Source organism: Acipenser ruthenus, chromosome 13, assembly GCF_902713425.1.
Source record: "Acipenser ruthenus chromosome 13, fAciRut3.2 maternal haplotype, whole genome shotgun sequence".
Classification (NCBI taxonomy): Eukaryota; Metazoa; Chordata; class Actinopteri; order Acipenseriformes; family Acipenseridae; genus Acipenser; species Acipenser ruthenus.
The window spans coordinates 18,555,011-18,571,357 of NC_081201.1; the positions used below are offsets into that span (position 1 = coordinate 18,555,011).

The 16,347-nt window shown below is 42.5% G+C and overlaps 1 protein-coding gene across 1 annotated transcript in view; it reads left to right on the forward strand.

Moving 5' to 3' along the window:
• LOC117417630 (cGMP-dependent protein kinase 2) overlaps positions 1-16,347 on the forward strand; it is a 70,371-nt gene that overhangs the window by 41,590 nt on the left and 12,434 nt on the right. The window contains exons 11-13 of the mRNA XM_059035279.1: positions 1,480-1,615; positions 4,207-4,343; positions 7,130-7,219. Coding sequence (XP_058891262.1) covers positions 1,480-1,615; positions 4,207-4,343; positions 7,130-7,219 — 363 coding nt within the window. The remainder of the gene's footprint in view (positions 1-1,479; positions 1,616-4,206; positions 4,344-7,129; positions 7,220-16,347) is intronic.

Genomic DNA, 16,347 nt, shown 5'->3' on the forward strand with positions numbered 1-16,347 from the left:
TAACTGTAGCACATCATGTTGCATGGTATGGTAAAACGCAACTGCTTCAGAGGACTCTTCTTTCAGCGTGACGTTAAGGTACAATTACGCACAACAAAAGGCCAGCCGATAGAATGTTAGCAGAACCTGGGAAGAGGTCGCCCTAGCAACCAATAGCAGTACTCAGTCAGGGTCAGTTCAAATGTTTGTGGAGTTGAAAAAATCTGGTGGTGGTTGGCCATTTAAAGTCTTGCAGTGGTTCTAATAGTTTATGACTTAGCTAGGGGTTTACAAAATACGACGGATGATGGCGGCCCCAGGATCTAATGCCCATTAATCAGAGATTACAATGATTTCTAATTCAGGAAACAGTCTTGTTGAGTTTTGTTTACAATGGCCATTTTTTAATTTTTTTTCACACAATAATACTAAACACTTCCACACTACAAATGGATTTCCAGAATGTCGCCTAATCGGTAAGAGCATTCATCAAAAACAGTGTGATATAGCACCTTCGATGTCAGATAAGCTAGATCAGGAAAAAGAAAACAAGTCACAGAAACATTGGGTCAGAGTTCAGCTGCTGACTGCGCAAGTTTAAAAAAAAATACATTTTACATTCGACTTCTGGCCCTTTAAGGAACAAAACAAAAACCTCCCGCTGGGAGAAATAACCTAAACTTATAAAGAGGTAATTTCTCCTTAACTATGTCCTATACTAACCGTGGGGGAAGGCTAAGTCCTTTTACCCCCATCACATATTTAAACCTTTTATAAATGAACACAACACAATACAGTACAAAACAACACAACGCAATACAAAACAGCACAACACAGTTGTTTGCAGTCTCTAGTAGTCCCCCTAATGGCACCTCCTCTTAATTAGTTTGTTGAGGACAGAGATGATTAGCAGAGCTAACAACTAGACCTGAAACTATTTAACTAATTAGCTCGGCCAAACTTTCCACCTGCCCTTAATCTGAAGCCAGAATTCTACTAACAGCTTTCATGTCCTCCAGGGTCCTAAAGCCCTTAGGGTTCAGTATGAAGTATGTTCCATCCCAAACAGAAAATATGACAATGACTATAATCCATTGCTGTAGCCTTCCTGTAGAATTCCATGACCAAGGAGCCTAGTAACTAACTTTTGATAACTTCAACCAAATGCTGTTTTAGTCTTCTAAATACCTTTGAGCTGGGGCTTGAAAAAGTCCTCCATGAAAATAAAACAAAACAACAACAAAAAACACAAATTATTTTTGTTGTTATTTAAACAGGACAAGCTAACAAAAAAAATATATGGTTTTTTTCCCCCATCGAGGACATCTTCACAGCTCAGCTCAAAGCTGTGCTGGTTTCCATAGAAGCAACGTTAGAGCCAGCTGGTCAAAGACTTTAACGGGCAGTCTTCACCTGGTTGTTGTTGTTTTCATGGGCCTCCCTCTCTCCCCCTGGTTGTTTTTGTCTGATGGGCCTCCCTCTCTCCTGCCCTGCCCCTAGGCCCCTGTCTCCACTGGTGGACAGTGAGGTCACCAGGCTGAGGGAGAAGATCAGCCCCTTTGCTACGGACACTCCCTTCCAGCACCTGGAGATCATCGCCACGCTGGGCATGGGAGGCTTTGGCCGCGTGGAGCTGGTGAGAGAGCACTGCTTATCTGCTTCATGGTTCACACAGGGGCACCTTATAAAAAAATATTCCATCTAATTGATATGCAATTACCCATTTATTGGAGTTCAGTTCCGTGTTAATAAAAAAACAATAGTGTGTATCCACTAGGGCGGACTCTTCAAGAAATCCCCTTTAACATAGTTTAAGTTGGCAGGTATTTTAGCTACGAAACAGGAAATTTCCCATCATTTGCAATCTACACATTATTAAGTACCAATCAATAGTAATAAGAAACTGTATCTGACAGTATGAGCTAATATACAGTTATCTATAGCTTATCAGAACCACATTTATTCCAACCAATGTTATCTGCAATTTGTAGATATACTGATTCAAACTCGCTCAGTGATGTGGATCTGTATTTGCTAAACAAATTGAGATTCATACTTTAAGTAATTGGCTCTAGAATCACAGAACATGGAACTTAATTGGACGCAAGCGTTTGAATATGAGTCAAATTTCGAATGTATTTATTTTACCACGTATAGCAAAGTGATTATTGAAAAGACAGACAGCGGTAATCCAGGTGCAATGGTGTTTATTTATACAATCCAATTGGTCTGATGACCCAAATACAGCAAATAATAATGTTAACAAGCAATACAGTGGCATATATTGCTTTGTTGTAATCCGCGGGTTGGTCCCGAAATAATAACAGTCCGGTACTTAAACACCCACACGTAACACAAAACACATACACAAGTCCACAGTGCGTGCTAAAGTTCTCGTGGTGTATTTACAGTTTATTCATGACACAGTGCAGTGATGTCCGGGTAAGTGCTGGCCTTTAGCAACAGCTCTGGATCATTCAGCCATCTAATAATAACAGTGTATTTTTTAGACACGACCAAAACAAAACAAACACTCATGATAACAATTCTACTGTTCTCCTTCTGGTTGACCATTAACCATACAAAGGAACAGATCACTTCGCTCCGCCCCTTTTGTACCATCAATCATGACCACTTGGTTAACGAGTGCAACGGCTCCTCCAATCCACAGCTGCCACATCGTTTCCCTTCCGGGTCAATGATTAAGTGTACTGGAGCTCCGCCCCCTTTCTAGATGACCAACTTCCACCTAACCCTGGGAATTAATTGTCTGGCCATCCAGTCCAGGGTACTCTGTTCCCTTTACACAGTGCCCCCACAGGGAGGGAGGGAGATGTATCACCAAGAATCATTTTGTCTCAGTCACACCATGCTAGAGCCCTTGAGATACACATCTAATTTCCAAGAGGGCCCTGGTAAGAGAAGGTGCTGAATTAGTTTCCTACTCAAACAAAAATTGTCATAAAAAGCCAGCTATGTAAAGCATTTGAATAATACAGATGCCGTGTCATTTCTATAACATATCTATTGACTTCAGGACATGTAGGAATATGAACCCATCAGCTTGAGATATATACATCATACAGGGAATTATTAAAATGACCTAAGCCTATCTGTAACCCTAACCCTATCCTTAACCCTAACCCTATCTGTAACCCTAACCCTAACCCTGTCTGTAACCCTAAGCCAGGGGTGCACAATTCCGGTCCTGGAGGGCCGGATCCCTCCTGGCTTTTGTTCCAACTGTGTTCTAAATTACTTAATTAGACCAATAATTGGTAATAATTGGTCCAATTAAGTAATTTAGGGCAAGGTTGGAACAAAAGCCAGGAGGGACACCGGCCCTCCAGGACCAGAATTGTGCACCCCTGCCCTAAGCCAATAGCATCATATTTGAATTATCCATAATTAGGGCTGTATTTTTTTCATGGTAAACAGGTATTTCAAGATATTTCATGATTAAATATAATATTATTACATTATACTATTATACAACAAATGCTCCTAAACAGTTAATAGCTTTCCTTAAAAACAGTAAATGCTAAATTGTAGAATATCAGTGAATTGTCAGACAAAATAAAAACATAAATAAATGCAAAAAATGTTCCCTTCTTGTATTGGACAGAGCAATCTTTAGCAGACATATTTCCAATCTTTGATGCCACTGGTGTCTTCTTAGCTGAATACATTTTAAAAAAATTGTGCTGCTCTATGCTCTATGCAGTGTGTGTTCAGTCATTTACCGGAAGCAAACTAAACCCTCTGCCAGGTTCCTAAAAGCAATGTCACAGGTGGTTCTTCAATAAGGAAACCTTTGCTGTATTTATTTTTGATAAAAAAAATATTTTACTTACACTATTCCTTCAGAAATGGGAATTTTCACAGGGGACTACATATTATATGACAAAGGGTACATTTCATGGGAATCATGAAATCCATGAAAACTGTGAAAAATACAGCCTTATCCATAATTATTAGTAGTTTTAGAAGCATATCCAGCACATAATAAGTTATTAGGTTCCCAGAAGCAACTGACATTTTTAATTGTATTGTGGTTTCTGAAATATCTGCATATCCCGTGGTTAGAAAATGGATTTAGAAATCACTTGTTTCTCATTCTGACAGACCCATTAGAGTGGAGGATCAGAAATCAGCAGTTTAAATCAATAGTGTTATAGTTCAGAAACTACAAGCAAAGCTGCTGATTGCTGTTGATCTGTGTTGCAGGTGAAGCTGAGAGATGAAGACACAGCCTTTGCACTGAAGTGCATCAAAAAGAAGCACATCGTGGACTCACGGCAGCAGGAGCACATCTACTCTGAGAAGAACATCCTGCAGCAGAGCAGCTCCCCGTTCATCGTCAAGTGAGTCCTTACAGTGGGCAGAGCGGAGGTTACTGGTGCCAGGGCCGCAGTGCTAAAACCCCAGTCTTAGGGATCAGACAGTCATAACGTTGTTATTTTACAGTGAACTTCCCTAAAAAGAAGTATGAGCAATAAGCTTTGTACTTCTGCTGTAAACACTGCAACCCCCTCATGCTGAACATTATGATGAGGCCCCTCCTGATTCTAACAGCCATCACTGATAAACACTGCAACCCCCTCATGCTGAACATTACGATGAGGCCCCTCCTGATTCTAACAGCCATCACTGATAAACACTGCAACCCCCTCATGCTGAACATTACGATGAGGCCCCTCCTGATTCTAACAGCCATCACTGATAAACACTGCAACCCCCTCATGCTGAACATTACGATGAGGCCCCTCCTGATTCTAACAGCCATCACTGATAAACACTGCAACCCCCTCATGCTGAACATTACGATGAGGCCCCTCCTGATTCTAACACCCATCACTGATAAACACTGCAACCCCCTCATGCTGAACATTACGATGAGGCCCCTCCTGATTCTAACAGCCATCACTGATAAACACTGCAACCCCCTCATGCTGAACATTACGATGAGGCCCCTCCTGATTCTAACAGCCATCACTGATAAACACTGCAACCCCCTCATGCTGAACATTACGATGAGGCCCCTCCTGATTCTAACAGCCATCACTGATAAACACTGCAACCCTCTTACTGCTGAACATTATTACAAGGCCCCTCCTTATTCAATAGCCATTGATACTCTGGGGCTCTGCCTGGGATGTCAGGGAGGGCCCAGCTCTGTCACTTTCTGGCTTGTCCTCTGAAAATTGCATGTTTGTATTCATTTGGTTGGTTCTTAATGTGCTTAACCATACCGCTCTATGTTTTAGCATGCTTGCCTAGGGTCTTTACCATGGAAAACATGTATTTAAAAGAAAATGCCTGCATACACTAATAATGAGAATGTTTGTTACCGACATGTTATGCTTTTAGACAGTGCTGATAATACTACATGTCTGAATGGATACAGGTAATAAAAACATTATGCCAAGCACTTATATGGAAAATAATTAGGTCTTGAGTGCGTTGTACTGTACCTTGTTTAAATTCAAAATTGCTAATTAAAAGTGTCCTGTTATAAATCAGGATTATCCTATTTGCTTAACAATGCTGCTGTCTTTTATTATACACTGATTTGGATGTACACTTTTCACAAATCAAATAGAAAAGCTCTTTGGAATATAAAAGTGACCCGCCTCCCTTTGCAGCCCATAATTCCCGGTGTACTTGTCTGTACTGATTATTGCTGCAGTTTTTAATTTTCATTTTGTCCAAATGCATGAATTAAACATTTTAATAAAGTGCACCAACATACAATGAGTGAAGGAGCTATTGTGAAAGCAAATGGGGGTACTCAGTATCTTTATACTACTAAAAGGCTGAAGACAAATACAAAGTGAGGGCCTGTTCTTATTTTATAAAACACTACTGTGCAGTGTAAGTTTATTTAAAGTAAGTGGAAGGTTTCCATATACACACATTCATGTTATAGTGTATTGTAAAAAAGGAGGCTCGTGGCTCTTTTGATTGATTACAACATTTAAACGTTTAAATGTTGAGGGATTTAAACAGACTCTAACATGTCTAATAGGGAGTGAGTTTGAAGATGCACCCAGATTTTGAGGAAGGTCACCAATGGTTCTCTTACACAGAGAGTATGATGCTTCATCTGCTCAATATGTTGCCAGGGAGCCAGAGGGCATTTTAACAACACCTCTGCAGTGTTGATTCTTAGAGGGTGAAGACGGTTAATCTGGTCTGTGACATTTTCTAGACAAAGGCATCTGCAAACACAAATATCCCACCCTACCGAACAGCCATTGCACAGTCTAGTTTATAATAACCAAACGACCTCTGACTGTTTGCGTTTCGGGGGACAGACGGGAGTAGATGGAAGTTGTGTTTGAACAGCTGCTGCCTATGGGTAAGAACAATGGGATGTGGGATTGGAAGTCTATGAGCTTGATTTCCACTGCTTCCTTTCCAGTTTCTATGTGCTGGATGGATGCCTCGAATCATTCTGCATTCTTTGCCTGTGAGGTGTAGTGAGTGGGTGGCTCTACATTTACCAGGTTCTTATTCCTGAATCATAACTCACACGGTCACAAGTGAAATGAGATGAGTGAAACAGGAACAGATCTTAATACTATCACTGTCAATTAAAATGAAGCTCTTTTTATAAGAAAGATTTGTTATGTTATAAACATTTTTGTTATGTTACGAAAAGTTAGAGCAGATATTTTTTAAATTGTGACATCCTGCAATGCAAATACATTCTATTGCTAAAAATACCAGGCATCATTGAAACAAACTCTACAAAATACCAAATATTTTAAGATGGAAGCAAAATTTTAATCTAAATTATTACTTGGATGATGATTTTTTTAATAAAGGAATTTCAAGAAGATTAAAATACAGGGTCTGAAGACTGCATCTCTGCACCCACCTGTCAAGTAGCTAAAGCTCTGTACTGCATTGTAAAGCTCTATCTTCCAAAGAGTTAGAGAAGCTACAGAAGATTCTGTCTAAAGCATACTTTGACATGAGATGTATTTGCTCATGCAACCGACCAGATCAGCCACAGATACGCAGAAAACTTGACCACATCAGCTGCTATGGTACAAGCTGAGGTGCAGAGGAGTGCAGTGGAAACGCTGCACTAGCAGTCGTGTTAGAAGTTCTACTATTTGATTGTTTGCTTCTCTCCCACCAGGATGTTCCGGACTTTTCGGGACAACAAGTACGTGTACATGTTGCTGGAGGCGTGTCTCGGAGGAGAGCTATGGAGTATCTTGAGGGACATGTGAGTGTGAGTTCTCACTGCAGCCTGCTGGCTTCCCATCACTACTATGCTTCTTCTGCATGGCTGTGGGAGTCACATTCATGTAGGGAGCTGGTTTTACATTCCACTAGCAATGAAGAGAGCACAAAAACACACAAGGCCCCATTTTGAAGCAAGTGGAAAGGTGTAATAAAACAATTCAAGTGCAGAGTGTTTTTTCCATTGAGTCCCATTATATTAATAGAAGTCATACTAAATGTGATTGACTGTAAAAGATATCACAATTGTATGAAGTTGTACTGAGCTTCTTCAAGCTTGAGCTTTAGATCCTTAGATTTAGAGCTTTAGATTTACAGTATACTAATAATAACTCAGTGATCAACAGAACAATAATAACAGCACTGGAGCAACATAATCCACATTAGGGGTGTGCCCTTACTCGCGTTTCCAGAGTGGTTGTTAGGTATTAATTACATGGAATAAAACATGTTAATTACTCAACACAAAACAATGTGGGCCTTCAGTTTCCCTACACAATTATTGAGTATCAATCATAACAATCAATGACAGTTATTTAATATAGAACCTGTCATTAACGAACAAAGATAATTCATATTTAATAAGCGATTATTTGTCTTACCTTTCTTTTATCCTTTTGATATTAAATCTTTTTTTTCAACTTCCTTATTTTCCTGAGAAATGCATTCGGCCCATCTTGCTCGTTTGGTTGTTAGTAGCTTATTGATCCCAAAATCTCATCAAGCTGCTTCTTGAAGGTTCCCAGGGTGTCAACTTCAACAACATTACTGGGGAGTTGGTTCCAGACCCTCACAATTCTCTGTGTAAAAAAGTGCCTCCTATTTTCTGTTCTGAATGCCCCTTTATCTAATCACCATTTGTGACCCCTGGTCCATGTTTCTTTTTTCAGGTCAAAAAAGTCCCCTGGGTCGACATTGTCTATACCTTTTAAGATTTTGAATGCTTGAATCAGATCGCTGCGTAGTCTTCTTTGTTCAAGACTGAATAGATTCAATTATTTTAGCCTGTCTGCATACGACATGCCTTTTAAACCCGGGATAATTCTTCTTTGCGCTCTTTCTAGAGCAGCAATATCCTTTTTGTAACAAGGTGACCAGACCTGAACACAATATTCTAAGTGAGGTCTTACTAATGCATTGTAAAGTTTTAACATTACTTCCCTTGATTTAAATTCAACACTTCTCACAATATATCCAAGCATCTTGTTGGCCTTTTTTATAGCTTCCCCATATTGTCTAGATGAAGACATTTCTGAGTCAACATAAACTCCTAGGTCTTTTTCATAGATTCCTTCTTCAATTTGAGTATCTCCCATATGATATTTATAATGCACATTTTTATTGCCTGCGTGCAGTACTTTACACTTTTCTCTATTAAATGTAATTTGCCATGTGTCTGCCCAGTTCGGAATGCTGTCTAGATCATTTTGAATGACCTTTGCTGCTGCAACAATGTTTGCTACTCCTCCTATTTTTGTGTTGTCTGCAAATTTAACAAGTTTGCTTACTATACCAGAATCTAAATCATTAATGTAGATTAGGAATAGCAGAGGATCTAATACAGTTTGAGAATTCATCTTTTATGCGGGACTTTGTCAAAAGCTTTCTGGAAAATCTAAATAAACCATGTCGTATGTTATCCCTGATTAAACTCCACAGAAATACTTATCCCAGTGTCCACAGCAGTAGCTCATGATAGGGTTAAGGAAAGATCATGTTTACGCGATGAAACAGTTTCATTTGCTAGTTTTGCTTATTGTCATTTTCAGCGTATGGCCTCAGTACGGTGGCACGGCAGTAAAAATGGCAGCGGTCCGGATGAGGGGATAATTTGCTTCCAATCAGCTGTTAGCCCAGATTTATAAAACGATTGTACATGTTTTACTACCGCAAAATGGGTGCTGAGGGTTCTGAATTTTTGGATGGGATTTATAAAACACACGCAATGGCATAAACACACAATTAATACGTGACTTGCGGGGGCAATGTCTCTGTGCGCTTTAGCCCTTGAGGTATATGTAATTCTGTATATGCATATTTAATTCTGGGGCGTTTCCGAACAAAACCGCTAAAATTGGGAGGGGACTTTGCAAATGAGATCTATTAAATATTCTAATTTTTTAAAGCTGCCGGTAATTGTGGGCCTCGTATTTGCTTGATTATTTTAAGAACTCTGAAAAGCAGATGTTAATTTGCTGCAATCAGACAGTAGGCTATATAAAAGGCAAGGTGATGTGGGAGACTTGTCTGCAGCAAGGAGGAGACATCGTTTTCAAGGACAAAGAAACATTTAATAACAGTTTGCAAAGAGCTAATTTTTTAACCCTTCTGATCAAGTCAGTTTGTAAATTATGGTTTATAATACAGGTACCGTATTGTTTTGCAAACTTCAATTTTTAATACATGTTTCATAGCTTACATGACAAAACAGACGTCTGCAAATAGAGAATAAAGAACCCATGTAAAACAGGTTCTTAGAAGCACCTAAAAAGGTCTCCCCACAGTGGCAAAGCAAGGCTCTTATGAGAGCCTTTACTTCTTAGAGTGTAGGCAAAAGAACGGTGGAGGAGATTAAGAAAAGATGGAACGATATTCCAAGGCACACGAAAGAAAAAGTCTTATATACAATGAGGACTCATCCTCCACCGTTATTTTAGTAATGCCTACAGAGTGTATCTTTTGTAATATGGCATTCTGGTATTTAACAATACTGGTTCAGGCAGTATTGTTAAATTTGAGTTGGAAAGAAAACGGTAAAAAAAGAAAGGACAGAGGGACAGATGACGCAGTTAGTTTATAGCTAGAGCAAGTACAGTTTTTCGACCATATATACCATACAGATATGCTTGAAAATCATACATAGAGTAAGAAATACAGACAAACATAAGAAATAGGAGAGTTGTAACTGCATAAGACTTTAAGAAGATATAAGTGGTAGTTAAACTGAAGACTGTTTGTATGCAGCTGTATGGAGTTCCCTTTCAATTCGAAGACGACCATTGGGTAGGTATTGCTGAGCTCTCGATATCAGAGCTGCCGATAGGCCCCTTCCTGGGATGATGCACTCGGTCCCGCCCACCAAGGGGATAAAAATGTCCAAAGGAAGACATTTCTCTTTTTCCTTCTAAGACCTCTGACTAGCTGAGCGTGTTGAGAGAAAAGAGCTTCTCGAGTCAAATCGAGTCGATTGTATTTCCCTTGCATTCGTGCTGAAAGCTGGCTCGCCGCTTTCCCAGAATCAACGACTTTGAAAAGAGCAAGCCTTTTGCCTTTCTGTCTTTCAGCGGCCTCCTCGCTTGCGGCGTCGGCCGCTCTTTGTTATCTGTATGTCATGTGTGAGCGACTACCTGTGCAGTCACCTGCGAGTGGTTGTCTATTTCTTCCTGACAGTACACAGTTCCTCCACGGGGCTAGGCCTTGCTGTATCCCCGCTGTTGAGTGACTCTTCCAGCCGTGCTCTCCTCCACGGGGCTAGGCCTTGCCGCATCCCCGCTGTCGAGTAGACCTCGCTGGCTGCGTAGGCCCGCCCACCTTGGTGAGTCGGGCCTTGTCGCCCACCGTGACTTTGGCCCACGCATAACCCTTGGTACTTAGGTATCTCGATGCACAAGTGCTCAGTGGATATGGCACACGGTGCCCAGCACCACAGCGTCACTGCACAGTCACAACGCTGCACGGTACACGGTGCACATAGTGCTCTTGGTACTCGGTGTACGCGGTGCTTGGTACACATGGTGCACACGGTGCTTGGTACCCACTGCTACTATGCTAGTGCTGGAACGCACGGTGCTGCACGGTACGTGGTGCACACGGTGCTTGGCTACTGCCACAGAACTAGCGCAAGAGCTCACGGTGCTGCACGGTACATGGTGCACACAGTGCACGGTACTCGTGCGCACGGTGGTGCCAACTGCTACAGAGCTAGTGCTGGAACGCACAGTGCTGCATGGTACGTGATGCACGTAGTGCTTACGGTACTGTGTATGGTAGGCAGCTGTCTAGTACCTCAGTGCGCACAGCGCCCTTGAGGTGCTTCATTGCCCTCTGCCTGTAAACGGTGCTCCACTCCGCTGTAGGCTACGCGCTGCCCCGGTCGTGTGACTGCACATAGTCCAGGCTAGACACCCCTGTCCAGTTATTGCACTGTGTTTACTCTTTTTTTGTTTAACAGCCAACATCACTTTGCGATTACAGTCTGCTTTCAAACCTTACAACGCTTGCGTTTTCCTCTGCTATTGCAGTTAAACAAAAAAAAAAAAGAGGTGCGAGATCCTCCACCGGACCCCGGCTCTGCGGCGCCCTGCTGTGGAGTTGACTCTGCTGGATTGCCTCAGCCCGCCCTCTCGAGTGCTTAAAACTTGCAGTTCACCCGCGTTGCAGTGGTGTCTGTTGTATTACCCTCACAGCTTTGCTGTTGTGTACGTGTATGTGTGATTTTATTTCACTGCCTTGCAGTTTAGAAATAAAAAATAATACATGCGCGATTCCTCCATCGGGACCCAGCTCTGCTGCGCCCCGGTGTTGAGTTGCTTATGCCGGCTTGTTTCAGCCCACCTACTCTGTGGGCTGGTTTAAAAAAAAAAAAAAAAAAAGCAGTTACACGCTCTGCCGTGGTGACTGCTATTTTACCCTCACAACTTTGCTGATATGTGTGTGTGTGTGTGTGTGTGTGTGGAGTAGTGGTTAGGGTTCTGTACTTTATCTAGATTGCTCCATGTCACACGGCTGGCTGAGTGGTGACGTCAGAACCAGGAAATGAATACACAGAGACAGGACAGATGAGGTGAAATGATGAAGACGCTTGCTTGCGCCAGTTTATTATAAATAAAAAAAGGTTGAACAAAACAGAAGACAGGACACGGCACTTTACGCCAAAATAAATAGACAAACAAAACGGACTAACATTAACAAACGGTGGACGGACAGACACACAAACACAGTGAGTTTAAACACTTCTTATTATTATTATTATTTTTATTCTTTTTACCTCCTCTCCACATCCGTTCTCCACTCACCGAACACACCACCACGAGTGAGTAAAACGTGCATCTATATATACTATTGTGCCGGGATTCAATTACCAATTAATTATTCACTTGAATCCCAGCACATGAATTAATTATGTGCAACCTCGTGCTCACGTATTAAATACTTTAAATGCACGTGAAGTGATGTGCCATCCTCGTGCCTAAATACAATTCTACATCTTAAATAACTCATGCTGCACACACCCATTTATATCCCATGCAGCCATCTCTATACACCAACATTAACACATGCAACATACAACATAGAAATGCACACAGGGGCGGGGCACATTGCCACACTCCAGTAAAAAAAACAACTGTATAAATGGGTAATTGTATGTGAAATAATGTATAATGTGATATCTTGTAACAATTGTAAGTCGCCCTGGCTAAGGGCGTCTGCTAAGAAATTAATAATAATAATAATAATAATAATAATAATAATAATAATAATAATAATAATAATATGTGTTTTTTCTTTACTGCCTTGCAGTCTAAAAAGAAAAAGTAGTAGCAGCGTGATTCCTCCACCGGGTCTCAGCTCTGCTGTGTCCCGCTGTTAAGTTCAATCAGCAGGCTTGTCTCAGCCCGCCTACTCGGCGCACTTGGACACCCACCTGGCATGGTGAATGTGTTTCTCCCAGAGCTGAATTGCTGTGTGTGTAATCCTCTATGTTTTCCTATTACTGCCTTTGCAGTTAGGAAAAAAATAAGCAGTACACTTTTATTCCTGCCTAACACGCCTCAGCTCCTTGAGCCTGTGCTCCGCTCTGGCATAAACTACGCACTGCCACGTTGTGTGACTGCACGTGGTCCAGAACCAGGTTATCGCCGCTCTGCACCGTGGTGCAGCACCGTGCTCTCCCCTGTACTGCTCTCCTGATTGCCTACCGCAGCCACTCAATCCTGTGTATCCACCCCAGTATATAGTATGTGCTACCCTGGGTTGTGTTGACTTCACGCGGTTAAGGCTGGGCGCCTCTCAGTGCTTCGGCACCCTTGGTGTTTAGATGCTCCATGCCTCGGTGCTTAGCACCACAGCATGTCAATAACACCTGCACTCGGTGCCCCGATCCTTGTATTCTACCTCACTCAGTGTCCTCGGTGCGCCTCCACCCTTGGTAACTGAGTGCTTCAATACACAGGTCTACACCATCCGGTGTTTTAACAACGCCCTTGGGGCTGTGCAGACATCAAGCATGGCTAAAGTCCACGCTTGTACGTCCTGCACAACGTCCCCTGCTAGCATGGCTGAGCTGTACGCGGCATTGGGAGCCCCCTGGCCAGGCAGCAGGCTCAAGCCCTTGCTCAGGCCCCAGTTCAGCTGATAACGCCGGCCCCGGAGCTGACCCCGCCTGCACCAGTGGTTGCCCCGGATGTTACAGAACCGGATTTCAGCATTGCTGAGGAAGACCATGATGCGATTCTATCGCGGCCTCATGGGAAGGTGGCTCTGCAGCGCTCTCACCGAGAATGCAAGGTGTCTCGACAGAGGGAGAACGAGACACTGGCGTCCACTGTACTCTCCAGGCTGTCCTGCCGGGCGATTGGTTTATCACACTGGACCGAAAGAATGCGGATTCCATGTTCCTATTCGTCCAGCGCACAGGAAGTATCTCCGCTTCACCTTTCAGGGGAGCGTCTTTGAGTTTTCCGTGCTGTGATTCGGCCTCTCCTTAGCCCCCCACGCGTTTTCAAAGTTCATGGATGCCATCCTAGCTCCCTTGCGGCTGCAAGTGATCAGAGTGATGAACTACCTGGACGACTGGTTGATCTGCCCCAGTTGCAGGAAGGAGCAGTGGCCCACACAGCGATTTGTGATGAAGCATCTGTTGAGGCTGGGTCTCACCCTCAACGATGCCAGAGCCAATTAATACCGGCGTAAAGTACGGTCTACTTCAGTCTCCGACTGGATTCCCATACGATGCGAGCCTACCTGTCATTCAACAGAGTAGTTGCCATTCGCAACTGTCTGGCCCTGTTCAACAAGGGTTCACAGTACAATTGGTGTTGTGTTTAAAACTATTGGATCTGATGGCCGCGGCTTCATCACCCACCCAACTAGGGTTACTCCACAAGCGCCCGATCCAAGTGTGGCTCAGTGCCTTCGGCTGCACCCCAAGCGCAACAGACACCATCGGCTGACCGTGTCTTGCCTATGCTGGGAAGCTCTAGCTGGTGTAGGCAAGCCTCTCACCTGAGCGAAGGCAGAAGGAAAGGAGTGATACACAACCGTCAATTGGTCCCAAAGCGTTTTTGTATGCTTTCCCGCCTATGCCGCTGGTCCCGGCCTTTCTCGAAAAGGTCCGGTTAGAGGAAGTGTCAGTTCTCCTAGTGGCCTCCAAGTGGCCCAGGAGAATCTGGTTTTCAACCCTGTGCCAGCTGTTACACGGCCAGCACTGGGAGTTTCCACTGCGCATGGATCTCCTCAGTCATGCGATAGGCTCACTTTGGCATCCGGAACCAGGCAGGTTCCGGCTATGGGTCTGGCCCCTGAAAGGGACCTCTGGTTAGCCCTAGGGCTATCAGATGCGGTTGTGGGTACATTGCAGAGCGCGAAGGCAGACTCCACTAGGTCCTTGTACACCTATAAGTGGAGGTATTTCCAGGCTTGGTGTCTGGCTAGAAACCATGACCCCATATCTTGTCCCATGCCAGTCATCTTACAGTTTCTGCAAGAACTTCTTGATGCTGGTAGGTCACCTTCCACATTGAAGGTGTATTTAGCGGCTATCTCTGCTTGCCATGCCCCCATAGATTCAATGTCTCTGGGCGCACATTTTTTGGCTATCCGTTGTGAAAAGACTGAAATAAAAAGACTGACAAAACTTCACAATGTTTGATATTTATACCTTTGTAAACAGTTGTTGACTCCACTCCCATGTGTCTTACTTATGTCCAATGTTAGGGGTTTCCACTCTATCATTTTACATTCCCTCTGCGGGGGAAAAAGAGGGGGGGGGGTTGGGGGGGTACCACGTTATACCTAGCAGGGTGCATCCATCTTGTCTTTCAGTTCCCCTCCCCCATTTCACACTATCTCTGCTAATCTCCTGCCTTTTGGCGTTTACCCATCTGTAACTTTGAGTCGTGTTAGGCTATGCAAAACTGCACATAGCTGGTTTTGCCAACGGGAAATGAAAGAACTCGAAACTTATACAATATTGTATAGAAACTTAATATAAAAGCATATTAAAGCAACTGAATTAGTAAGCACATTAAAACGACTTTAAAAAACACATTCACACACAATTTAAACACAATGATTAAAAACAACTTAATTATAAAAGACACACATATACACATAATGTAAAACTTATAATTAATAACATAATTAATACCTCATGCAGAAAGCCATCACTACAGGGTTACGGTAAGTAACCTAACGTTATTGTTGCTGAACATATTGCTGTACAACAATGGAAGGATTATCCACCCGTTTGACTGCCATGGATGTAAGTAAATAAAACGTATTGTTTCTGAAGTTTGAAAAGTCTATATACCTGTGTGACAGGGTAGCCGATGTGATGACATCAGGCCAGAACGCAGGAAAAAACAAAGAAAGAGGCGCCGTTTATTTTCTTCAAACAACAAAAATAAAATAAACAGTTTTATCAAAAAGAAACACTTGCTCACAGAGCAAAACAAAAGTTTGAACAAAATAATCACGAACACTAAACACAATAGGTCAGGCTGGGCAGTTTTAGTTGCTGTCACTGTTCCTATTTATATTTTAGTTTTGTTTTCTCTCGTCTCCTCCATTGTCGTTCTCCACTTCCGAACACCCACACCGAATTGAGAGCGCTGCAGGTTTATATACCTCCACAATCTGCACCAGTTTATTAATTACGTGTGACTGCCGGCTAGTTTAACAACGCACTAGCCGACAGCCACACATTACCACGAGGTTTTTAAATACTACTGGCAGAGGACAAGCTGACGACCTTGCCTCTGCCAGAACACATTTAAATGAAAACAATAACAAAAGCATACAGCTTTGCCTTCATATTTATAAATACATATAAATAATAATAATAATAATAATAATAATAATAATAATAATAATAATAATAATAATACAACA